At 40.5% G+C, this 26,888-nt stretch overlaps 1 protein-coding gene across 1 annotated transcript in view; it reads right to left on the reverse strand.

Annotated features, from left to right (window-relative positions):
- FANCM (FA complementation group M) overlaps positions 1-26,888 on the reverse strand; it is an 811,954-nt gene that overhangs the window by 30,290 nt on the left and 754,776 nt on the right. Inside the window, exon 18 of the mRNA XM_053697678.1 lies at positions 16,116-16,272. Coding sequence (XP_053553653.1) covers positions 16,116-16,272 — 157 coding nt within the window. The remainder of the gene's footprint in view (positions 1-16,115; positions 16,273-26,888) is intronic.

Genomic DNA, 26,888 nt, shown 5'->3' on the forward strand with positions numbered 1-26,888 from the left:
AAAATCATTGGCTAGGGCATATAACAAGGCCCTTGCGAAGGACAGGGATGATTTATTGAGACCTAAACAATGTAGTTCCACTAACACACTTAGGTTTATCGCCACCTATAATCAGCAAAGTGACATATTGTCAGATATTGTAAGAAAACACTGGCATATTTTACTGGGAGATGAACAACTAGCATCCTTGCCAAAAAAAAACTCATTCACCCTTAGGAGAGCACCTAACCTTAATGACCGTCTCACTACAAGCCACTTCAATAGAAATGCAAAAAAACCACCACTATATAGGGGTTCTGTCCCTTGTGGAAACTGTAAGGTGTGTCAACACATGATAAAGAAAGAATTTATGATTGATCGATTCCATAAGAAATGGAGGATTCATACACATATTAACTGCCAAAGCACTAATGTGATTTATTGCATCTCATGCTCATGTGAATATTTCTATGTTGGGATGACCACTAGAAAATTGGGTAAACGCATGACGGAACACCTAAGTAATATCCGTAATGCCCGTAGAGATTTAGAGAAAGGCAAACAAATCACCAGTGTGGCTAAACATTTCCTCTCCAATCATGGAGGAGGCACAGGAACCTTTACATGTTGTGGTTTGGAGCAAGTGAAACCCGGTATTAGAGGCAGTGGGTGCGAACAAATACTGCTCTAAAAGGAGACCAATTGGATATTTAGATTAAATTCAATCATGCCTCATGGAATGAATGAAGCTAATAATTTTTGGGTTTTTCTGTAATTATTTGTACACCCACCTGGTTAACAAATATTTGATCTATCTTGAGTGGATGGTTGGTAGCTATACCATGTTAAGTTTCAGATAATCAGTTAATTTTATCTTTACGGAATGAACCTTCCACTGTGGCACAGTGGGGGGATACTACCATTCCTGAAATCTGAATTCTATTCTAGATAAATTTCTATACTGATTTATTATTCAATTTGCACATCTAATAATTTTGATTTATGAGTAGTGTGGTTGACACCTGTTATAATTATTCTAGGGTCTTGCACACACATGCCATTTTAAGATGAGGGTGTGCATTGATTACACTGTTATTATCATGATCGCTATATAATGATTCACTCCCAATTGACATCATAATTGAGGCTAGTGTATATATGAACTTAGTATGGCACACTTTGTATAGTGTGTTCTGACAATAACAGGTTACAGAATGTTCTACACTGCAGTATCACTGTGCGCAGCGAGGGTTAGTGTAAACAATCACTGTGTACACTGTCTATTGACAATAACAAGTCACATGTGTGATATGAGGATTCTCTGTCAGTAATAAAATGTTACATACTGCAGTATTTCTGTGTGCAGCGAGGGATAGTGTAAACAATCACTGTGTACAGTGTGGAACGACAATTACAAGTTACATGTGTGATAAGAGGGTTCTCTGTCAGTGACAGAATGATCTACACTGCAGTGTCGCTGTGTGTAGCGAGGGTAAGTGTAGACAATCTCTGTGTACACTGTGTAATGACAATAAGTTACATGTGTTATATGAGGGCTCTCTGTCTGTAATAGAATGTTCTATACTGCAGTATCTCTATGTGCAGCGAGGGTCAGTGTAAACAATCACTGTGCACACGGTGTAATGACAATAACAAGCTAAATGTATAATAAGAGGGTTCACTGTCAGTAACAGAATGTTCTATACTGCAGTATCACTGTGTGCACTGTAACCCATTTCCTCCTACTGCAACAAATGCACAAATATGTGTAATACTCAGGAACACATACAGTACTACTAACCAGGATTTTACTGCATTGTTATACACTAATCTTGTGACAAGAGGGTTCTCTGTCATTAACAGAATGATCTATACTGCAGTATCACTGTGTGCAGCGAGGGTTAGTGTAGACAATCACTGTGTACACGGTGTAATGATAATAAGTTACATGTGTGATATGAGGGTTCTCTGTCAGTAATAGAATGTTCTATACTGCAGTATCTCTATGTGCAGTGAGGGTTGGTGTGAACAATCACTGTGTGCACTGTGTAATGACAATGACAAGCTAAATGTATGATATGAGGGTTCACTGTCAGTAACAGAATGTTCTATACTGCAGTATCACTGTGTGCTAATCCATTTCTAATCTAATCCATTTCCTCCAATTGTAACGAATGCACAAATATGTGTAATACTCAGTTACATATACAGTACTACTAACCAGGATTTCACTGTATTGTTATACACTAATCCTGTCAGAGTCTGTTTACACACTATGTCTTCTGTTATGAGGGGCAGCTCTGGATGCTGCACCATGATTGGTGAATAGCAGGCAGCATGCCTGTATTTAAAAGGGTGGCATTTGGGGCTTCTGCTTGTTACTACTAACATTGAAAAAGGCCAGTACTTGGGCCGAAACTAGTTTGTGTATTTTATTAGTGTTATTGCATGTTTTTTAACCCCTAGAACCTGATGCTGACGACTGCTCCTATCGGCCAGGAAACAGGGGGGTGAATACTTGCACTTTTTATCTCACTTGATTATTATTTTGGTTGGTGGGGTTCAATTTATTATATAGAGGTTGTTTCCTCATTTTTACCTTTAAATATTAAAAGTTTAATTCCTTACTACTTAGACTAGTAAAGAGTGCTTAAGAAACCCTAAACCTTTATTCTTAACTTTTATTGTTTATACCTTCAGCCCTTGTCACCGATAAATGAGTCCCCAGAACCTTTGTAAAGATTCTGTGAGTGGTAGCCAAACCAAATGGAAGAGCAAAAAACTAAAAAAATGCTTAGCAGTTGATGATGATCCATGTGAATAGGGATATGAAGATAAGCATCCTTCAGGTCTATAGAGGACATGATTGTCCCCGTTGAACAAGAGGAAGAATAGTCCAAAGGTTTTATATCTTGAAAGAAGGAACCCTGAGAAACTTGTTTAAAGTTTTCAAATCCAGATCTGGTCTGTAAGTTCCTTTCTTCTTGGGAAAAAAAGAGGTTTGAATAGAAATCCTGACCCTGTTCCAATTCCAGAACTGGAACTATTACACCCATAGACTCCAGATCTGAAATCAACTGAAAAAACAGAATTTATGCTTACCTGATAAATTACTTTCTCCAACGGTGTGTCCGGTCCACGGCGTCATCCTTACTTGTGGGATATTCTCTTCCCCAACAGGAAATGGCAAAGAGTCCCAGCAAAGCTGGCCATATAGTCCCTCCTAGGCTCCGCCCACCCCAGTCATTCGACCGACGGTCAGGAGGAAATATATATAGGAGAAACCATATGGTACCGTGGTGACTGTAGTTAGAGAAAATAATTCATCAGACCTGATTAAAAAACCAGGGCGGGCCGTGGACCGGACACACCGTTGGAGAAAGTAATTTATCAGGTAAGCATAAATTCTGTTTTCTCCAACATTGGTGTGTCCGGTCCACGGCGTCATCCTTACTTGTGGGAACCAATACCAAAGCTTTAGGACACGGATGAAGGGAGGGAGCAAATCAGGGTACCTAAACGGAAGGCACCACAGCTTGCAAAACCTTTCTCCCAAAAATAGCCTCCGAAGAAGCAAAAGTATCAAATTTGTAAAATTTGGCAAAAGTGTGCAGTGAAAACCAAATCGCTGCCTTACATATCTGGTCAACAGAAGCCTCGTTCTTGAAGGCCCATGTGGAAGCCACAGCCCTAGTGGAGTGAGCTGTGATTCTTTCAGGAGGCTGCCGTCCGGCAGTCTCATAAGCCAATCGGATAATGCTTTTAAGCCAAAAAGAAAGAGAGGTAGAAGTAGCTTTTTGACCTCTCCTTTTACCAGAATAAACAACAAACAAGGAAGATGTTTGTCTGAAATCTTTAGTAGCCTCTAAATAGAATTTTAGAGCACGGACTACGTCCAAATTGTGTAACAAACGTTCCTTCTTTGAAACTGGATTCGGACACAAAGAAGGTACAACTATCTCCTGGTTAATATTTTTGTTAGAAACAACTTTAGGAAGAAAAACAGGCTTAGTACGCAAAACCACCTTATCTGCATGGAACACCAGATAGGGCGGAGAACACTGCAGAGCAGATAACTCTGAAACTCTTCTAGCAGAAGAAATTGCAACCAAAAACAAAACTTTCCAAGATAGTAACTTAATATCTATGTAATGTAAAGGTTCAAACGGAACCCCTTGAAGAACTGAAAGAACTAGATTTAGACTCCAGGGAGGAGTCAAAGGTCTGTAAACAGGCTTGATCCTAACCAGAGCCTGAACAAATGCTTGAACATCTGGCACAGCTGCCAGTCTTTTATGTAGTAAGACAGATAAAGCAGAGATCTGTCCCTTTAGAGAACTTGCAGATAATCCTTTCTCCAAACCTTCTTGTAGAAAGGAGAGAATCTTAGGAATTTTTATCTTATTCCATGGGAATCCTTTGGATTCACACCAACAGATATATTTTTTCCATATTTTATGGTAAATTTTTCTAGTTACAGGTTTTCTGGCCTGAACCAGAGTATCTATTACAGAATCTGAAAACCCACGCTTCGATAGAATCAAGCGTTCAATCTCCAAGCCGTCAGCTGGAGGGAGACCAGATTTGGATGTTCGAATGGACCCTGAACAAGAAGGTCCTGTCTCAAAGGTAGCTTCCATGGTGGAGCCGATGACATATTCACCAGGTCTGCATACCAAGTCCTGCGTGGCCACGCAGGAGCTATCAAGATCACAGAGGCCCTCTCCTGATTGATCCTGGGTACCAGCCTGGGAATGAGAGGAAACGGTGGAAATACATAAGCTAGGTTGAAGGTCCAAGGTGCTACTAGTGCATCTACTAGAGTCGCCTTGGGATCCCTGGATCTGGACCCGTAGCAAGGAACCTTGAAGTTCTGACGAGACGCCATCAGATCCATGTCTGGAATGCCCCATAATTGAGTTATTTAGGCAAAGATCTCCGGATGGAGTTCCCACTCCCCCGGATGGAATGTCTGACGACTCAGAAAATCCGCCTCCCAGTTTTCCACTCCTGGGATGTGGATCGCAGACAAGTGGCAGGAGTGATCCTCCGCCCATTGAATTATTTTGGTCACTTCTTTCATCGCCAGGGAACTTCTCGTTCCCCCCTGATGATTGAAATATGCAACGGTCGTCATGTTGTCTGATTGGAACCTTATGAATTTGGCCTTTGCTAGTTGAGGCCAAGCTCTGAGAGCATTGAATATCGCTCTCAGTTCCAGAATGTTTATCGGGAGAAGAGACTCTTCCCGAGACCATAGACCCTGAGCTTTCAGGGATTCCCAGACCGCGCCCCAGCCCACTAGACTGGCGTCGGTCGTGACAATGACCCACTCTCGTCTGCGGAAGCTCATTCCCTGGGACAGATGGTCCAGGGTCAGCCACCAACGGAGTGAATCTCTGGTCTTTTGATCTACTTGAATCATTGGAGACAAGTCTGTATAATCCCCATTCCACTGTTTGAGCATGCACAGTTGTAATGGTCTTAGATGAATTCGTGCAAAAGGAACTATGTCCATTGTTGCAACCATCAATCCTACTACTTCCATGCACTGCGCTATGGAAGGACGAGGAACAGAATGAAGCACTTGACAAGAGCTTAGAAGTTTTGATTTTCTGACCTCTGTCAGAAAAATCCTCATTTCTAAGGAATCTATTATTGTTCCCAAGAAGGGAACTCTTGTCGACGGAGACAGAGAACTTTTTTCTATGTTCACCTTCCATCCGTGAGATCTGAGAAAGGCTAGAACGATGTCCGTATGAGCCCTTGCTTTTGACAGGGACGACGCTTGTATTAGAATGTCGTCCAAGTAAGATACTACTGCAATGCCCCTCGGTCTTAGAACCGCTAGAAGGGACCCTAGCACCTTTGTGAAAATCCTTGGAGCAGTGGCTAACCCGAATGGGAGGGCCACAAACTGGTAATGCTTGTCCAGAAAAGCGAACCTTAGGAACTGATGATGTTCTTTGTGGATAGGAATATGTAGGTACGCATCCTTTAGATCCACGGTAGTCATAAATTGACTTTCCTGGATAGTGGGTAGAATTGTTCGAATGGTTTCCATCTTGAACGATGGTACCCTGAGAAATTTGTTTAGGATCTTCAAATCCAAAATTGGTCTGAAAGTTCCCTCTTTTTTGGGAACTACGAACAGATTGGAATAAAATCCCATTCCTTGTTCCTTTATCGGAACTGGGTGTATCACTCCCATCTTTAACAGGTCTTCTACACAATGTAAGAATGCCTGTCTCTTTATTTGGTTTGAGGATAAGTGAGACATGTGGAACCTTCCCCTTGAATTCCAGGAGATAACCTTGAGAAACTATTTCTAGCGCCCAAGGATCCTGAACATTTCTTGCCCAAGCCTGAGCAAAGAGAGAGAGTCTGCCCCCCACTAGATCCGGTCCCGGATCGGGGGCTACTCCTTCATGCTGTTTTGTTAGCAGTGGCGAGCTTCTTGGCCTGCTTACCCTTGTTCCAGCCTTGCATCGGTTTCCAGGCTGGTTTGGGTTGTGAGGCATTACCCTCTTGCTTAGAGGATGCAGAATTAGAGGCCGGTCCGTTCCTGAAATTGCGAAAGGGACGAAAATTAGACTTATTTTTAGCCTTAAAAGACCTATCCTGTGGAAGGGCGTGGCCCTTTCCCCCAGTGATGTCTGAAATAATCTCTTTCAATTCTGGTCCAAATAAAGTTTTACCTTTGAAAGGGATGTTAAGCAATTTTGTCTTGGATGACACATCCGCTGACCAAGACTTTAGCCAAAGCGCGCCACGATAGCAAACCCTGAATTTTTCGCCGCTAATCTAGCTAATTGCAAAGCGGCATCTAAAATAAAAGAGTTAGCCAATTTAAGTGTGTGAACTCTGTCCATAACCTCCTCATATGGAGTCTCTCTACTGAACGACTTTTCTAGTTCCTCGAACCAGAACCACGCTGCTGTAGTGACAGGAACAATGCACGAAATTGGTTGTAGAAGGTAACCTTGCTGTACAAAAATCTTTTTAAGCAAACCTTCCAATTTTTTATCCATAGGATCTTTGAAAGCACAACTATCTTCGATAGGAATAGTAGTGCGTTTGTTTAGAGTAGAAACTGCCCCCTCGACCTTAGGGACTGTCTGCCATAAGTCCTTTCTGGGGTCGACCATAGGAAAACATAATTTATGCTTACCTGATAAATTCCTTTCTCCTGTAGTGTAGTCAGTCCACGGGTCATCCATTACTTATGGGATTATATCTCCTCCCCAACAGGAAGTGCAAGAGGATCACCCAAGCAGAGCTGCTATACAGCTCCTCCCCTCTACGTCATACCCAGTCATTCGACCGAAACCAAACGAGAAAGGAGAAACTATAGGGTGCAGTGGTGACTGGAGTTTAGTTTAAAATTTAGACCTGCCGTAAAAACAGGGCGGGCCGTGGACTGACTACACTACAGGAGAAAGGAATTTATCAGGTAAGCATAAATTATGTTTTCTCCTGTTAAGTGTAGTCAGTCCACGGGTCATCCATTACTTATGGGATACCAATACCAAAGCTAAAAGAACACGGATGACGGGAGGGACAGGCAGGACCTTTACACGGAAGGAACCACTGCCTGAAGAACCTTTCTCCCAAAAACAGCCTCCGAAGAAGCAAAAGTGTCAAATTTGTAAAATTTTGAAAAGGTGTGAAGTGAAGTGAAGACCAAGTTGCAGCCTTGCAAATCTGTTCAACAGAGGCCTCATTTTTAAAGGCCCAAGTGGAAGCCACAGCTCTGGTAGAATGAGCTGTAATTCTTTCAGGAGGCTGCTGTTCAGCAGTCTCATAGGCTAAACGTATTATGCTACGAAGCCAGAAGGAGAGAGAGGTAGCCGAAGCCTTTTGACCTCTCCTCTGTCCAGAATAAACAACAAACAGGGAAGAAGTTTGTCGAAAATCTTTAGTTGCCTGTAAATAGAATTTCAGGGCACGGACGACGTCCAGATTGTGCAGAAGTCGTTCCTTCTTTGAGGAAGGATTAGGGCACAATGAAGGAACAACAATCTCTTGATTGATATTCTTGTTAGTGACTACCTTAGGTAAGAACCCAGGTTTAGTACGCAGAACTACCTTGCCTGAATGAAAAATCAGATAAGGAGAATCACAATGTAAGGCTGATAACTCAGAGACTCTTCGAGCCGAGGAAATAGCCATTAGGAACAGAACTTTCCAAGATAACAGCTTGATATCAATGGAATGAAGGGTTCAAACGGAACACCCTGTAAAACATTAAGAACTAAGTTTAAGCTCCATGGCGGAGCAACAGTTTTAAACACAGGCTTAATCCTGGCCAAAGCCTGACAAAAAGCCTGAACGTCTGGAACTTCTGACAGACGCTTGTGTAAAAGAATGGACAGAGCTGAGATCTGTCCCTTTAACGAACTAGCAGATAAACCCTTTTCTAAGCCTTCTTGTAGAAAAGACAATATCCTAGGAATCCTAACCTTACTCCATGAGTAACTCTTGGATTCGCACCAATGTAAGTATTTACGCCATATTTTATGGTAAATTTTCCTGGTAACAGGTTTCCTAGCCTGTATTAAGGTATCAATCACTGACTCCGAGAATCCACGCTTTGATAGAATCAAGCGTTCAATCTCCATGCAGTCAGCCTCAGAGAAATTAGATTTGGATGTTTGAAAGGACCCTGAACCAGAAGGTCCTGTCTCAGAGGCAGAGACCATGGTGGACAGGACGACATGTCCACTAGATCTGCATACCAGGTCCTGCGTGGCCACGCAGGCGCTATTAGAATCACCGATGCTCTCTCCTGTTTGATCCTGGCAATCAGTCGAGGAAGTATCGGGAAGGGTGGAAACACATAAGCCATGTTGAAGACCCAAGGTGCTGTCAGAGCATCTATCAGAACCGCTCCCAGGTCCCTGGACCTTGATCCGTAACAAGGAAGCTTGGTGTTCTGGCGAGACGCCATGAGATCCAGATCTGGTTTGCCCCAACGCCGAAGCAGTTGTGCAAATACCTCCGGGTGAAGTTCCCACTCCCCCGGATGAAAAGTCTGGCGACTTAGGAAATCCGCCTCCCAGTTCTCCACGCCTGGGATGTGGATCGCTGACAGGTGGCAAGAGTGAGACTCTGCCCAGCGAATTATCTTTGAGACTTCCATCATCGCTAGGGAACTCCTTGTCCCTCCCTGATGGTTGATGTAAGCCACAGTCGTGATGTTGTCTGACTGGAACCTGATGAACCTCAGAGTTGCTAGCTGAGGCCAAGCCAGAAGAGCATTGAGAACTGCTCTTAATTCCAGAATGTTTATTGGAAGGAGACTCTCCTCCTGAGTCCATGATCCCTGAGCCTTCAGGGAATTCCAGACAGCGCCCCAACCTAGTAGGCTGGCGTCTGTTGTTACAATTGTCCAATCTGGCCTGCTGAAGGGCATCCCCCTGGACAGATGTGGCCGAGAAAGCCACCATAGAAGAGAATCTCTGGTCTCTTGATCCAGATTCAGCATAGGGGACAAATCTGAGTAATCCCCATTCCACTGACTTAGCATGCACAATTGTAGTGGTCTGAGATGCAGGCGTGCAAAAGGTACTATGTCCATTGCCGCTACCATTAAGCCGATTACCTCCATGCATTGAGCCACTGACGGGTGTTGAATGGAATGAAGGACACGGCAAGCATTTAGAAGTTTTGTTAACCTGTCTTCTGTCAGGTAAATTTTCATTTCTACAGAATCTATAAGAGTCCCCAAGAAGGGAACTCTTGTGAGTGGCAATAGAGAACTCTTTTCTACGTTCACCTTCCACCCATGCGACCTTAGAAATGCCAGAACCAACTCTGTATGAGACTTGGCAGTATGGAAACTTGACGCTTGTATCAGAATGTCGTCTAGGTACGGAGCTACCGAAATTCCTCGCGGTCTTAGTACCGCCAGAAGAGAGCCCAGAACCTTTGTAAAGATTCTTGGAGCCGTGGCTAACCCGAAGGGAAGAGCTACAAACTGGTAATGCCTGTTTAGGAAGGCAAACCTTAGGTACCGATAATGATCCTTGTGAATCGGTATGTGAAGGTAGGCATCCTTTAAATCCACTGTGGTCATGTATTGACCCCTTTGGATCATAGGTAAGATTGTCCGAATAGTTTCCATTTTGAACGATGGAACTCTTAGGAATTTGTTTAGGATCTTTAAGTCCAAAATTGGTCTGAAGGTTCCCTCTTTTTTGGGAACCACAAACAGATATGAGTAAAACCCTTGTCCGTGTTCCGACCGCGGAACTGGATGGATCACTCCCATTAGTAAAAGGTCTTGTACACAGCGTAGAAACGCTTCTCTCTTTATCTGGTTTGCTGACAACCTTGAAAGATGAAATCTCCCTTTTGGAGGAGAAGCTTTGAAGTCCAGAAGATATCCCTGAGATATGATCTCTAACGCACAGGGATCCTGGACATCTCTTGCCCAAGCCTGGGCGAAGAGAGAAAGTCTGCCCCCCACTAGATCCGTTTCCGGATCGGGGGCCCTCACTTCATGCTGTCTTAGGGGCAGCAGCAGGTTTTCTGGCCTGCTTGCCCTTGTTCCAAGACTGGCTAGGTTTCCAGCCCTGTCTGTAGCGAGCAACAGTTCCTTCCTGTTTTGGAGATGAGGAAGTTGATGCTGCTCCTGCCTTGAAGTTACGAAAGGCACGAAAATTAGACTGTCTAGCCCTTGGTTTGGCTCTGTCTTGAGGCAGGGCATGGCCCTTACCTCCAGTAATGTCAGCGATAATTTCTTTCAAACCGGGCCCGAATAATGTCTGCCCTTTGAAAGGTATGTTAAGCAATTTAGATTTAGAAGTCACATCGGCTGACCAGGATTTAAGCCACAGCGCTCTGCGCGCTTGAATGGCGAATCCGGAATTCTTAGCCGTAAGTTTAGTTAAGTGTACTACGGCGTCGGAAATAAATGAATTAGCTAGCTTAAGGACTCTAAGCTTGTCTGTAATCTCATCCAATGTAACTGAGTTAATGGTCTCTTCCAGAAACTCAAACCAGAATGCTGCCGCAGCCATGACAGGCGCAATGCATGCAAGGGGTTGTAATATAAAACCTTGTTGAACAAACATTTTCTTAAGGTAACCCTCTAACTTTTTATCCATTGGATCTGAAAAAGCACAGCTATCCTCCACCGGGATAGTGGTGCGCTTAGCCAGAGTAGAAACTGCTCCCTCCACCTTAGGGACCGTCTGCCATAAGTCCCGTGTGGTGGCGTCTATTGGAAACATTTTTCTAAATATAGGAGGGGGAGAAAAGGGCACACCAGGTCTATCCCACTCCTAGTTAATAATTTCTGTAAGCCTTTTAGGAATAGGAAAAACGTCAGTACACGTCGGTACCGCAAAATATTTATCCAGCCTACACATTTTCTCTGGAATTGCAACCGTGTTACAATCATTCAGAGCCGCTAATACCTCCCCTAGCAATACACGGAGGTTCTCAAGCTTAAATTTAAAATTTGAAATGTCTGAGTCCAGTTTACTTGGATCAGATCCGTCACCCACAGAATGAAGCTCTCCGTCCTCATGTTCTGCAAATTGTGACGCAGTATCAGACATGGCTCTAATATTATCAGCGCACTCTGTTCTCACCCCAGAGTGGTCGCGTTTACCCCTAAATTCTGGCAATTTAGATAATACTTCAGTCATAACATTAGCCATGTCTTGCAAAGTGATTTGTATGGGCCGCCCTGATGTACTTGGCGCCACAATATCACGCACCTCCTGAGCGGGAGACGAAGGTACTGACATGTGAGGAGAATTAGTCGGCATAACTTCCCCCTCGTTGTCTGGTGAAATTTTCTTAACATGTACATTTTTATTTAAAGTAGCATCAATGCAATTAGTACACAAATTTCTATTGGGCTCCACATTGGCCTTTAAACATATTGCACAAAGAATTTCCTCTGTGTCAGACATGTTTAACAAACTAGCAATGAAACTAGCAAGCTTGGAAAATACTTTTGAAATAAATTTACAAGCAATATAAAAAACGATACTGTGCCTTTAAGAAGCACAAATAAACTGTCACAGTTGAAAAATAATGAACCAAATTTGTTATAGCAAACAAATATTCACAGTAAATGCATTAAGTTAGCAAAGGATTGCACCCACCAGCAAATGGATGATTAACCCCATAATACCCAAAAAACGGATAACAGAATATAAACGTTTTATCACAGTCAAAAGCACAGTCTCACAGGTCTGCTGTGAGTGATTACCTCCCTCAAAACTAGTTTGGAGACCCCTGGGCTCTGTAGAGACGTCCTGGATCATGGAGGAAGGAATAGGAAGACTGTGACTGAATTCTTACTGCGCAATAAAGCGCCAAAATAGGCCCCTCCCACTCATATTATAACAGTGGGGAAGCTCAGTAAACTGAATTTATTCATAAATAAACGACAGCCATGTGGAAAAATAATGCCCAAAATTTTTTATCACCAAGTACCTCAGAGAAAAACGATTAACATGCCAGTAAACGTTTTAAAAATAAAATTATGAAATGATACTAATAAGCCTGCTGCTAGTCGCTTTCACTGCAGTGGGGGCTCAAATATAAGTTAAATGTATACAGTATTTTCTTAGTGAAGTTCCATTCCCCAGAAATACCTCAGTGTAAACATACATACATATCAGCCTGATACCAGTCGCTACTACTGCATTTAAGGCTGCACTTACATTATATGGGTATTAGCAGTATTTTCTCAGTCAATTCCATTCCTTAGAAAATAATATACTGCAACATACCTCCTTGCAGGTGAACCCTGCCCGCTGTCCCCTGTTCTGAAGTTACCTCACTCCTCAGAATGGCCGAGAACAGCAAATGGATCTTAGTTACGACCGCTAAGATCATACACAAACTCAGGTAGATTCTTCTTCTAATGCTGCCTGAGAAAAAACAACACACTCCGGTGCTGTTTAAAATAACAAACTTTTGATTGAAGATATAAAAAACTAATTTTAATAACCACAGTCCTCTCACACGTCCTATCTATTAGTTAGGTGCAAGAGAATGACTGGGTATGACGTAGAGGGGAGGAGCTGTATAGCAGCTCTGCTTGGGTGATCCTCTTGCACTTCCTGTTGGGGAGGAGATATAATCCCATAAGTAATGGATGACCCGTGGACTGACTACACTTAACAGGAGAAATAATTTCTTAAATATAGGGGGGGGAACAAAAGGTATGCCGGGCTTTTCCCACTCCTTATTTACTATGTCCGCCACCCGCTTGGGTATAGGAAAAGCGTCGGGGTGCACCGGAACCTCTAGGAACTTGTCCATCTTGCATAATTTCTCTGGAATGACCAAGTTGTCACAATCATCCAGAGTAGATAACACCTCCTTAAGCAGTGCGCGGAGATGTTCTAATTTAAATTTAAATGTCACAACATCAGGTTCAGCTTGATGAGAAATTTTTCCTGAATCTGAGATTTCTCCATCTGACAAAACCTCCCTCATGGCCCCTTCAGATTGGTGTGAGGGTATGACAGAACAATTATCATCAGCGCCCTCTTGCTCTTCAGTGTTTAAAACAGAGCAATCGCGCTTTCTCTGATAAGTAGGCATTTTGGATAAAATATTTGCTATGGAGCTATCCATTACAGCCGTTAATTGTTGCATGGTAATAAGCATTGGCGCACTAGATGTACTAGGGGCCTCCTGCGTGGGCAAAACTGGTGTAGACACAGTAGGAGATGATGTAGTATCATGTTTACTCCCCTCATCTGAGGAATCATCTTGGGCAATTTCATTATCTGTGGCAGTACTGTCCTTACTTTGTTTGGACGCTATGGCACAATTATCACATAAATTTAAATGGGGAGACACATTGGCTTTCATACATATAGAACATAGCTTATCTGAAGGTACAGACATGTTAAACAGGCTTAAACTTGTCAACAAAGCACAAAAAACGTTTTAAAACAAAACCGTTACTGTCTCTTTAAATTTTAAACAGAAAACACTTTATTACTGAATATGTGAAAAAGTATGAAGGAATTGTTCAAAAATTACCAAAATTTCACCACAGTGTCTTAAAGCATTAAAAGTATTGCACACCAAATTTCAGAGCTTTAACCCTTAAAATAACCCCTATACAGTCCCAGCTATAGTCTTTGCTGAGACCCAACCAAGCCCAGAGGGGAATACGATACCAATTGACGCCTTCTAGAAGCTTTTCCAGTAATTTTTAGATCCTCACACATGCATCTGCATGCCCTGCTCTCAAAAAACAACTGCGCAGTAATGGCGCGAAAATGAGGCTCAGTCTATAACTAGAAAGGCCCCCTGACTGGAAAAGGTGTCTAACACAGTGCCTGCCGTTATATAAACGTTCCCCAAGATTATAAATGCAAATTGTCAGCCTAAATCTGAATAATATGCCCAAATAAAGCAATCGATTTAGCCCATAAAAATGTCTACCAGTTTTTTAGCCCATAATAAGCCCTTTATTCTGTTTGTTTGACTAAGAAAATGGCTTACCGGTCCCCATGAGGGGGAATGACAGCCTTCCAGCATTACATGGTCTTGTTAGAAATATGGCTAGTCATACCTTAAGCAGAAAAGTCTGCTAACTGTTTCCCCCAACTGAAGTTACTTCATCTCAACAGTCCTATGTGGAAACAGCAATCGATTTTAGTTACTGTCTGCTAAAATCATCTTCCTCTCACAAACAGAAATCTTCATCCTTTTCTGTTTCAGAGTAAATAGTACATACCAGCACTATTTTAAAATAACAAACACTTGATAGAAGAATAAAAACTACATTTAAACACCAAAACACTCTTAACCATCTCCGTGGAGATGTTGCCTGTGCAACGGCAAAGAGAATGACTGGGGTGGGCGGAGCCTAGGAGGGACTATATGGCCAGCTTTGCTGGGACTCTTTGCCATTTCCTGTTGGGGAAGAGAATATCCCACAAGTAAGGATGACGCCGTGGACCGGACACACCAATGTTGGAGAAAAGTCTCTTGCCTTTACAAGGTTCCTTGAATCATAAGCAGCAGAAACTGCTTCAAGTAGATAGCCAATCCAGTGCGATACATGAGATATATAAAGTATAACATAGAACAAACAGGAGGAGGCTAGGGACCAGTCCCTGTGACACTTGTGGCAGGTCTGTGACTAACTCCCATAGGGAGTTCTTGTGTAACTACCCATACTCCAAAGATACCCCTCTATCCTAACAATAGCTCTGAGAGGGTAAAACTGGGCCTCAAATCGATCTGAGCACCCTTTACAAAAACAGCTGCAGCCCCTCCCTTCTTCACCTTCCTCCTGCGAAGGCAAAGACAATACTATTTTCCAATAAGGTGGGAGGGCTCTTGGAGTTTTGTGATCTTTGCCTCCTCCTAGTGGCCAGGGGTTTAATTCCCAGGAGCAATGGATTGTGGACTCTCACCACCTTTATGAAAGAAAACACATTGCATTTTTCTAACATATACTTGACTAATATTAAGGTTTTGAGCAGGTTAATTATAGCATAGGCTATGGTGACAGCCTTACTCCAATAAAAAAAATGTGAATTGCATTAGGTTAAATTCCTCCTCCCAATTTTCTTTTTTCACACAAGAAATATTTTAAAAGGATATAAAGGTCAAAACTGAAATGTGCATAGGTGTATTTAAATTTGAAAAATAAGCATGTTTACAATATACTGTCATTAGCAAACATGCTTCTAGTAAAAGTCATTAGTATTTTTCAGCAGCATATGCACATATTCTGTAAGGGCCCATGCAGCAGTATTCAAACACTATACCTTTTCAGAGGGTCAGAAGCGGCTCGTATGAAACAAATTGAGTCTTTACAGGCCCAATACACTCTGCCACCATTCCCTGAGCAGCATGGTGTTTGAATACTGGTGCTTGGGTCCTCACAGCATATGTGCGTATGACACTGAAAAACAGTAATAAGTTTTACTAGAAGCATTTTTGCCAGTGGAAGTATATTAACTTGTTAAACAGTCATTCTTCAGGACTAACGGTTCAAGTGTTTTTTATTTCACATTACGCATCATCTGCTTTATTTTGATTTAATCAAACTAATCAAAGGGGAAGCATTTATTTATTAACATACACCAACTGTTCTTATTGTTTGATTGTATACATATAGTTCACAATACAATTACCATTCAGGCCCTGTGAAAGCTGGGTATTATCATTCAAGAATCCTATGATTGAAGAGTCCTGCTCGTTTTCGGATTCAAGCGCTTCATCAGAAGATACAAATTCAGCCCCATCGGAAGAAAGTTCAGCTTCGTCATCAAAATATTGCCTTGCTGCATGCTGAGGAAGAACCAAAATAGAGTAAGGGTGATCTCTGTAATATTGAATGCTAATAGTGAAGGAATATATCAACTGAAAACAACAGTTCTATCAAATTCAAGGTTCTAGAGCAGTAGATACATTATTTTCAACAAATAATCATAACTTGTAACCTACATCCCAGTTTGCCGAATGAACATTTTAAATATTTAAGAGGTGATACCTCTGTATGCAAAGATAACAAACATTAGCTAAGAAACAACAGCATAAAGAATTGACATTTTGTGACAATTTTGTGACTGATCACTTATTTTCTTGTTTTCTAAAGCACTCCTCTTTAGGCACTCTTTGGCATCCTGTCATATTTTTTTTTTTTAATACGTTTGAGGTTTATGGGATTCACAAGTCTTCAGAACCAGAAACACAATACATATTCACATAAATGAAAAGCAAGAGCTCTTCAGGAGCCCAGACGTCCCTGTGATGAAGTGATTTCAAACTGCATGCAAGACTGGTACCAATTTACATCACACAATAGTATAATAAGTTCTTGCTGTGCAGTATCTGCTCTCCACCAACTGAAGATACAGCCACAAATTTTATAGTCCACTGATTCGAGAAATTTAAGATGCAATGTTTAATGGCACTAGAAATATTTTGGCTACATTGACCAGCCATCTGGTCAACTCTGAAATACAGAATATTCAAGGCAGAGCTGCCTCCTCTGCAGACGCAGAAAGAAGAGTAAATAAGAAGTCAGATGAAAATCGTGGAGGCATGAATCTAGTTAGAGAAGCTGCAAAAAATATATCTGAGCTGATACCAGGTCAAATAAAAAAATAAAAAATAAATAAACACACTGTTAATGAAAGTATTGTACTAGAAAAAATAACCTTCACAAATTATACTTTAGGTAAATAAGTGGATAAAACAATCCCCTCTTCCAATAAACAATTAACAGAAAGGACTAGCACCCCATACTGCCCAAAAGGCTCTCTTCATGACAGGATTCTTTGGAACCTACAAAAATCTTGGATCTGACAACAAAACTACTCAACCTGCGTAGTACTAGTGTAAAACATGTGTGGTATCCTTGAGTTTGGCTTTGGGACTCTTTATAGAGTTCAATATTCCAAGAGAACTTAACCACATTCATACGGTTCCTACAAAAGGAAAAATCTTTGATCTAAGCAGACACACTCATGCTTAAATTAACAGATATTTAATTCAATAGATGTATCAACTAAAAGGTACTTTTTACTAAAAGGGTGTAGAACAGACTTTTCAGAATCAAGACAAACACTGCCTTCAAAGCAGACTAAGAGATCTATTTATCAAGGCTTCAACACCCAATCTGCTTGTGTCTACAAATCAAAATATGTGCATAATTAAGGTTTAAGATTTATCATGGAATACACCCTATTCATTTAATTTTGATATATATTTGCATCTGAATGATTTCAGATATTTCCCACCCGTATTAAATCTGATTAAGTTCCCCAAGTTGCTACACACTGTAGTCTGAAAGTTGCATCAAAGTAACTGCCCAGATAGAAAATGTGTATTTATTTGTAGCAAACTCCATACAACACAATAGTCTGGAATTCTGAATCAAATCAGTCTCACAGGAGCCAAATATTACATAAACATACAATTAATGTGTTTTCTTAACATGTCTGCAATCAAAAACAACTAAAAATAATATATGTTCAAGGAACACGGAATGTAGGGACATAGAATAAAGTATTAGTTTATATCTGCTTGAGGATGGAAGTATTGCTCTTTACCATTGAAGCAACCCTCCTCCTTAAAAAGGCGCAGTAAACAATGGCTTGCTTTAGAGCAAAGGGAAGAGGTTATTCGTCAAGAGTGACGAGATTTTTTTTTTCCCCATTGTGCCCCTGAAGCTTTAACAAACCGTGAAATATTGCTGGGATTCCAGCTTTTAAGGCAATCAATTCTGATGCTGTTTGACCAGATACAGAACTATTTGGAGCCAGTTACTTTCAGAACAAGGGCTATCCCTGGAATGTTGAAATTGTGGGCTGTTCTGCATTTCATGCCCACCAGGTCGTTCCAATCTGTGTCCAGTGCTATGGTCGATATTAGTCAACCTACAATTGCTAGACACTTACCTACAGGCTGTATTAGATGCCATGTACACAATATTTAAGCATTGTGTTTGCCGCCTGAAACACTCAAGGAATGGTAAGCAGTGAAACTTATTTTTTTCCATATAGATAGCACACATATTACTTTGAGACCACCAAAGGAAAGAGAAGAAATGTTCCACACTAAAAAGCATTTTCACTCCCTGAAATTGCAAATTGCATGTAATGCCTAACTTTGTATCATATGTTTTTGTGCTGGTTTCCCTGGTTCATGTCACCACTACTATATTCTGCGTCTATCTGGGCTTCTTATGCTCCGTTATAGTCCTGTGAGATAGCTCAGTTGGCAAAATGCCCTGACTACAAAAGCCTGTTTAAAGATCCAAAGGTCACAGGTTCAAATCCCGGCAGGGTCGACTCAGCCCTTCATCCTTCCGAGGTTGATTAAATGACTACCATTAAATTGGGTAATAATAACAACTATTACTATTCAGCTGCCAATTTGGTTAATTCCGAGAGCAAGCGCTGAAAAAGCGCTTTGAGTCCTACTCGGAGAAAGGCACTATATAAATACTAGTTATTAATAATAATCAAATGCCAGAGGGATGGCTACTTGGTAAGCATAATAATATATTTAAGTTATCCATCCAACTTTAGTGGCATTTAATGTAACTTTTTTAGTAATATTAAAATTAGAGAGGATATGCTCACAACTTTTATTATGTATACAATTCTGTAGATGAAAAGAAGTCTACTAAGACTACATTCTGCAAGTAATGTTCAGACAAAGAGGTTGCTTTCCCATAAATATATATACAAATATGCTGGAAAAAGAGTGACTGCAGCAAACTGTACTATGTCCAATATCTCAGTCGCTGGATTCAAATGTCTTTTTTCCAAGAAATACAGGCGTGAAAAACATCCAGCATTACACCAGGTTAATTCAGCTGGCCATGTATCCATCACAGCCTATACGCCTCCTACGTGACTCACGTTCCTCTAGCACAGATCCCGGTGCCCTATGGGTGTCCTTAATGAGCAGCAGGAGAACAACACTAAATACCCAGACCGGCTCGTACTGGTACTGATTTAAAAGAAAGTGCTTTATTCCAAAAATGTAATTAAAAGTTACAAGTTACAACAAAAGACCACTAGCAAGTAAGCAGCTACTGCCACGATAAAAATAAGGCTACGACCTTGGCCCGAATGACGTCACTGATGGGTACATTCTGCAAGTAACAAGATTTCAGATTACGGACAGATTTAATGCGTCCAGCTGCTGCCATAATTTGCCTTCTAATCAGCTTGTTATTACACAAAACAATATAAAAACTGAAATTTAATTTGATACATGACGCACTGCATGCTGGTACAACTTTCCCGTGAGTATGTGTAGATCATTGTCACATAGACAGAAATAACAAATTTAGCAACACAGGTGGATTAATAAATCCAATTATCCGCTTCTAGTGTGGGTTCTAATTTATCAATATTTGCAAACCATCGTGTCAGCTTTGACGCAAAGATATCCAGCGTTTTTTTATAAATTTTGGTGTCTGACACCAATTCGGAGGACTTGAATTGATGCGGACTTCCTCACTTCCTCCTACTTTTTTAACGGAAAAACCTTTTACAGGAATAATAATAAACAAGGATAGTCTGGAAATGTCCACATCAACTGTTTCTCAATGTTGCACAGTAGCAAGTGTAAAAAATCATTACTAAAACAAGTTTGAGTGGAAAAAACATATTGCACACAGAAATCACTGAAGGAAAAGGAACCAGCCTACTCCTTTTGAATTCAACCATAAAATAATTGACCAGTAAAGCTAAGGCTTCTATGATGTTCCATAAAATCAAAGAATAGAAAGACTGAAAAACATAATTTATGTAAGAACTTACCTGATAAATTCATTTCTTTCATATTAACAAGAGTCCATGAGCTAGTGACGTATGGGATATACATTCCTACCAGGAGGGGCAAAGTTTCCCAAACCTTAAAATGCCTATAAATACACCCCTCACCACACCCACAAATCAGTTTAACGAATAGCCAAGAAGTGGGGTGATAAGAAAAAAAGTGCGAAGCATATAAAATAAGGAATTGGAATAATTGTGCTTTATACAAAAAAATCATAACCACCACAAAAAAGGGTGGGCCTCATGGACTCTTGTTAATATGAAAGAAATGAATTTATCAGGTAAGTTCTTACATAAATTATGTTTTCTTTCATGTAATTAACAAGAGTCCATGAGCTAGTGACGTATGGGATAATGACTACCCAAGATGTGGATCTTTCCACACAAGAGTCACTAGAGAGGGAGGGATAAAATAAAGACAGCCAATTCCTGCTGAAAATAATCCACACCCAAAATAAAGTTTAACAAAAAACATAAGCAGAAGATTCAAACTGAAATCGCTGCCTGAAGAACTTTTCTACCAAAAACTGCTTCAGAAGAAGAAAATACATCAAAATGGTAGAATTTAGTAAAAGTATGCAAAGAGGACCAAGTTGCTGCTTTGCAGATCTGGTCAACCGAAGCTTCATTCCTAAACGCCCAGGAAGTAGATACTGACCTAGTAGAATGAGCTGTAATTCTCTGAGGCGGAATTTTACCCGACTCAACATAGGCAAGATGAATTAAAGATTTCAACCAAGATGCCAAAGAAATGGCAGAAGCTTTCTGGCCTTTCCTAGAACCGGAAAAGATAACAAATAGACTAGAAGTCTTACAGAAAGATTTCGTAGCTTCAACATAATATTTCAAAGCTCTAACAACATCCAAAGAATGCAACGATTTCTCCTTAGAATTCTTAGGATTAGGACATAATGAAGGAACCACAATTTCTCTACTAATGTTGTTGGAATTCACAACCTTAGGTAAAATTCAAAAGAAGTTCGCAACACCGCCTTATCCTGATGAAGAATCAGAAAAGGAGACTCACAAGAAAGAGCAGATAATTCAGAAACTCTTCTGGTAGAAGAGATGGCCAAAAGGAACAAAACTTTCCAAGAAAGTAAATTAATATCCAATGAATGCATAGGTTCAAATGGAGGAGCTTGAAGAGCCCCCAGAACCAAATTCAAACTCCAGGAGGAGAAATTGACTTAATGACAGGCTTTATACGAACCAAAGCTTGAACAAAACAATGAATATCAGGAAGAATAGCAATCTTTCTGTGAAAAAGAACAGAAAGAGCAGAGATTTGACCTTTCAAGGAACTTGCGGACAAACCCTTATCTAAACCATCCTGAAGAAATTGTAATATTCTCGGTATTCTAAAAGAATGCCAAGAAAAATGATGAGAAAGACACCAAGAAATATAAGTCTTCCAGACTCTATAATATATCTCTCTGGATACAAATTTACGAGCCTGTAACATAGTATTAATCACAGAGTCAGAGAAACCTCTTTGACCAAGAATCAAGCGTTCAATCTCCATACCTTTAAATTTAAGGATTTCAGATCCTGATGGAAAAAAGGACCTTGTGACAGAAGGTCTGGTCTTAACGGAAAAGTCCACGGTTGGCAAGAGGCCATCCGGACCAGATCCGCATACCAAAACCTGTGAGGCCATGCCGGAGCTACCAGCAGAACAAACGAGCATTCCTTCAGAATCTTGGAGATTACTCTTGGAAGAAGAACTAGAGGCGGAAAGATATAGGCAGGATGATACTTCCAAGGAAGTGAAAATGCATCCACTGCCTCCGCCTGAAGATCCCGGGATCTAGACAGATACCTGGGAAGTTTCTTGTTTAGATGAGAAGCCATCAGATCTATTTCTGGAAGTTCCCACATTTGAACAATCTGAAGAAATACCTCTGGGTGAAGAGACCATTCGCCCGGATGCAACGTTTGGCGACTGAGATAATCCGCTTTCCAATTGTCCATACCTGGGATATAAACCGCAGAGATTAGACAGGAGCTGGATTCCGCCCAAACCAAAATTCGAGATACTTCTTTCATAGCCAGAGGACTGTGAGTCCCTCCTTGATGATTGATGTATGCCACAGTTGTGACATTGTCTTATCTGAAAACAATGAACAACTCTCTCTTCAGAAGAGGCCAAGACTGAAGAGCTCTGAAAATTGCACGGAGTTCCAAAATATTGATCGGAAATCTCACCTCCTGAGATTCCCAAACCCCTTGTGCCGTCAGAGACCCCCACACAGCTCCCCAACCTGTAAGACTTGAATCTGTTGAGATTATAGTCCAGGTCGGAAGAACAAAGAAGCCCCCTGAACTAAACGATGGTGATCTGTCCACCATGTCAGAGAGTGTCGTAAAATCGGTTTAAAGATATTAATTGAGATATCTTTGAGTAATCCCTGCACCATTGGTTCAGCATACAGAGCTGAAGAGGTCGCATGTGAAAACGAGCAAAGGAGATCGCATCTGATGCGGCAGTCCTAAGACCCAACATTTCCATGCATAAGGCTACCAAAGGGAATGATTGTGACTGAAGGTTTTGACAAGCTGATATCAATGTTAAACTTCTCTTGTCTGACAAGGACAGAGTCATAGACACTGAATTTATCTAGAAACCTAAAAAGGTTACCCTTGTCTGAGGAATCAATGAACTGAATGGTAAATTGATCCTCCAACCATGAACTTGAAGAAACAACACAAGTCGATTCGTATGAGATTCTTCGAAAATGAGAAGACTGAGCAAGTACCAAGATATCGTCCAAATAAGGAAATACCAAAACCCTATTCTCTGATTACAGAAGAAGGGCACCGAGAACCTTTGAAAAAAATTCTTGGAACTGAGGCTAGACCAAACAGTAGAGCCACAAAACTGGTAATGCTTGTCTAAAAAGAGAATCTCAGACACTAAAAGTGATCTGGATGAATCGGAATACGCAGATACACATCCTGTAAATCTATTGTAGACATATAATGCCCTTGCTAAACAAAAAGCAGGATAGTCCTACAGTAACCATCTTGAATGTTGGTATCCTAACATAACGATTCAATAATGAGAGATCCAGAACTGGTCTGAAGGAATTGACCTTCTTTGGTACAATGAAGAGATAAAATAAAACCCCAGCCCCTGTTCCAGAACTGGAACTGGCATAAATACTCCAGCCAACTCTAGATCTGAAACACATTTCAGAAATGCTGAGCCTTGCTGTGTCAACTGGGACACGGGAAAGAAAAGAATCTCTTAGCAGGAGGCCTTAACTTGAAGCCAATTCTGTACCTTTCTGAAACAATGTTTCTGAAACCTGAGAATAAGAACGGAATTGATCCAAATTTCTTTGAAGAAAACGTAATCTGCCCCATACCAGCTGAGCTGGAATAAGGGCCGCACCTTCATAGGTACTTAGGAGCTGACTATAGGTTTCTATAAGGCTTGGATATATTCCAAACTGGAAATAGTTTCCAAACTGATACCGCTCCTGAGGATGAAGGATCAGGTTTTTGTTCCTTGTTGTGAGGAAAGGAACGAAATGATTATTTACCCTGGAAAGAAAGGGAAAGCAAAGTTGACTTAGAAGACATGTCAGCATTCCAAGTTTAATCCATAAAGCTTTTCTAGCTAAAATAGCTAGAGACATATACCTGACATCAACTCTAATGATATCAAAAGATGGTATCACCAATAAAATAATTAGCATGTTATAGAATAATAATAATGCTATAAAATTATGATCTGTTACCTGTTGCGCTAAAGCTTCTAACCAAAAAGTTGAAGCTGCAGCAACATCCGCTAAAAATATAGCAGGTCTAAGAAGATTACCTGAACATAAGTAAGCTTTTCTTAGAAAAGATTCAATTTTCCTATCTTAAGGATCCTTAAATGAAGTACTATCTGCCATAGGAATAGTAGTACATTAGCAGGAGTAGAGACAGCCCCATAACCTTAGGGATTCTTGTCCCAAAAAACTCTAATCTGTCAGATGGCACAGGATATAATTTGCTTAAACGTCTAGAAGGAGTAAATAAATTACCCAAATTATTCCATTCCCTGGAAATTACTTCAGAAATAGCATCAGGGAGATAAAACACTTCTGGAATAACTACAGGAGATTTAAAAACCTTATTTTAAACGTTTACATTTAGTATCAAGAGGACCAGAATCCTCTATTTCTAATGCAAATAACACTTCTTTAAGTAAAGAACGAATAAATTCCATCTTGAACAGATACAAAGATTTATCAGCATCAACCTCTGAGACAGAAACCTCTGAACCAGAAGAACCATTATCAGTATCAGAATGATGATGTTCATTTAAAAATTCATCTGAAAAAAAGAGAAGTTTTAAAAGACTTTTATGTATACTAGAAGGAGAAATAACAGACATAGCCTTCTTAATGGATTTAAAAAATAAAATCTCTTATGTTATCAGGAACACTCTGAAAATTAGATGTTGACGGACAGCAACAGGTAATGTAATAGTACTAAAGGAAATTTAATCTGCATTAATAAGTTTGACATGACATGCAATACAAATAACAGCTGGAGAAACAGATACCAAAAGTTTATAGCAGACTTAGCTTGGTAGCTCCAGCACTGTGCAGTGATTTTCCTGTAGTATCTTCTGACTCAGTTGCAACGTGGAACATCTTGCAATATGTAAAAGAAAAAAACAACATATAAAGCAAAATTGATCAAATTCCTTAAATGACAGTTTCAGGAATGGGAAAAAAATGCCAGTGAACAAGCTTCTAGCAACCAGAAGCAATAAATAAAGAGACTTAAATAATGTGGAGACAAAAATGACGCCCATATTTTTTAGCGCCAAAAAAGACGCCCACATTATTTGGCGCCTAAAATGCTTTTGGCGCCAAAAATGACGCCACATCCGGAACGCCGACATTTTTGGCGCAAAATAACGTCAAAAAATGACGCAACTTCCGGCGACACGTATGATGCCGGAAACGGAAAAGAATTTTTGCGCCAAAAAAGTCTGCGCCAAGAATGACGCAATAAAATGAAGCATTTTCAGCCCCCGCGAGCCTAACAGCCCACAGGGAAAAAAGTCAAATTTTTGAGGTAAGAAAAATATGATAATTCAATGCATAATCCCAAATATGAAACTGACTGTCTGAAAATAAGGAAAGTTGAACATTCTGAGTCAAGGCAAATAAATGTTTGAATACATATATTTAGAACTTTATAAATAAAGTGCCCAACCATAGCTTAGAGTGTCACAGAAAATAAGACTTACTTACCCCAGGACACTCATCTACATGTTTGTAGAAAGCCAAACCAGTACTGAAACGAGAATCAGTAGAGGTAATGGTAAATATAAGAGTATATCGTCGATCTGAAAAGGGAGGTAAGAGATGAATCTCTACGACCGATAACAGAGAACCTTATGAAATAGACCCCGTAGAAGGAGATCACTGCATTCAATAGGCAATACTCTCTTCACATCCCTCTGACATTCACTGCACGCTGAGAGGAAAACCGGGCTCCAACTTGCTGCGGAGCGCATATCAACGTAGAATCTAGCACAAACTTACTTCACCACCTCCCTTGGAGGCAAAGTTTGTAAAAACTGATTTGTGGGTGTGGTGAGGGGTGTATTTATAGGCATTTTAAGGTTTGGGAAACTTTGCCCCTCCTGGTAGGAATGTATATCCCATACGTCACTAGCTCATGGACTCTTGTTAATTACATGAAAGAAAACAAAATCCTTGGCCTGAAGAAAATTATAAACTGATAAGCACTACTGAATTTGGCAAACTTTACAAAAAATAAACAACAATAATAATTTCCATAGCAACGACAGTAGGAACAATTGGAGGAAAAGAAAAAGGAAAGAAAAAAATGTCTAACCATGAAAACACAAAATGCATGATTAATGTTGATGAATACTTTTTGATGAGGGACAGCAAAGAAAATACAGGGATGTACATTTATTTGTTATTCGTCCTTCGCTAGTGGTCTGCGACATTTGGCTAATTTTGCCGTTGGATATATTCGATTAAAAGTACAAACACAGAAACCTAGAAAAAAAAATGTCAAGAAACTAATTTCTACATGGAATCAAAACTAACTAAATGATTTGCTCTCTACACATATTACAAGGAGCAAATTCTTAAACTACAAAAACATTCTCAAATAAAATTGTAACAAAGCTAAAGTGGCACTTATCTTTTATGCAGGACTAAGAAGACTTGAAATGGAGCAAAAAGGTAGTAAACAAGAAGCTAACATTAGAGCATTAAACCTGCTTAAAAACTTTATCTACAGGTGGCTGTAGCAGGCCCTTGTCACAAGCTTGTACAGCTGGGTAGATAGATGCCCCAAACAGACACAAAGAAGACTAGTTGATCTGCTCCATAAAATGTCCGTATGCCTAACTTTCTAAGGTCATGTTAAAAAAGTGTAGCTAGGAAGAGCGGGAACCCTGATAGTAACATCAACTACATCTATCCCCGGCAGATCACGTCAGAGGGACTCCATTAATAGACCACCAACAAGCCACAGGAAGCTCTGGTAAGGTTTTGGAGTGCTCATACCCTTGCAGTAAATTAAAGGGACAGTCAAGTCCAAAAAAAACTTTTATGA

This window comes from Bombina bombina, chromosome 1, assembly GCF_027579735.1.
Source record: "Bombina bombina isolate aBomBom1 chromosome 1, aBomBom1.pri, whole genome shotgun sequence".
Taxonomy (NCBI): Eukaryota; Metazoa; Chordata; class Amphibia; order Anura; family Bombinatoridae; genus Bombina; species Bombina bombina.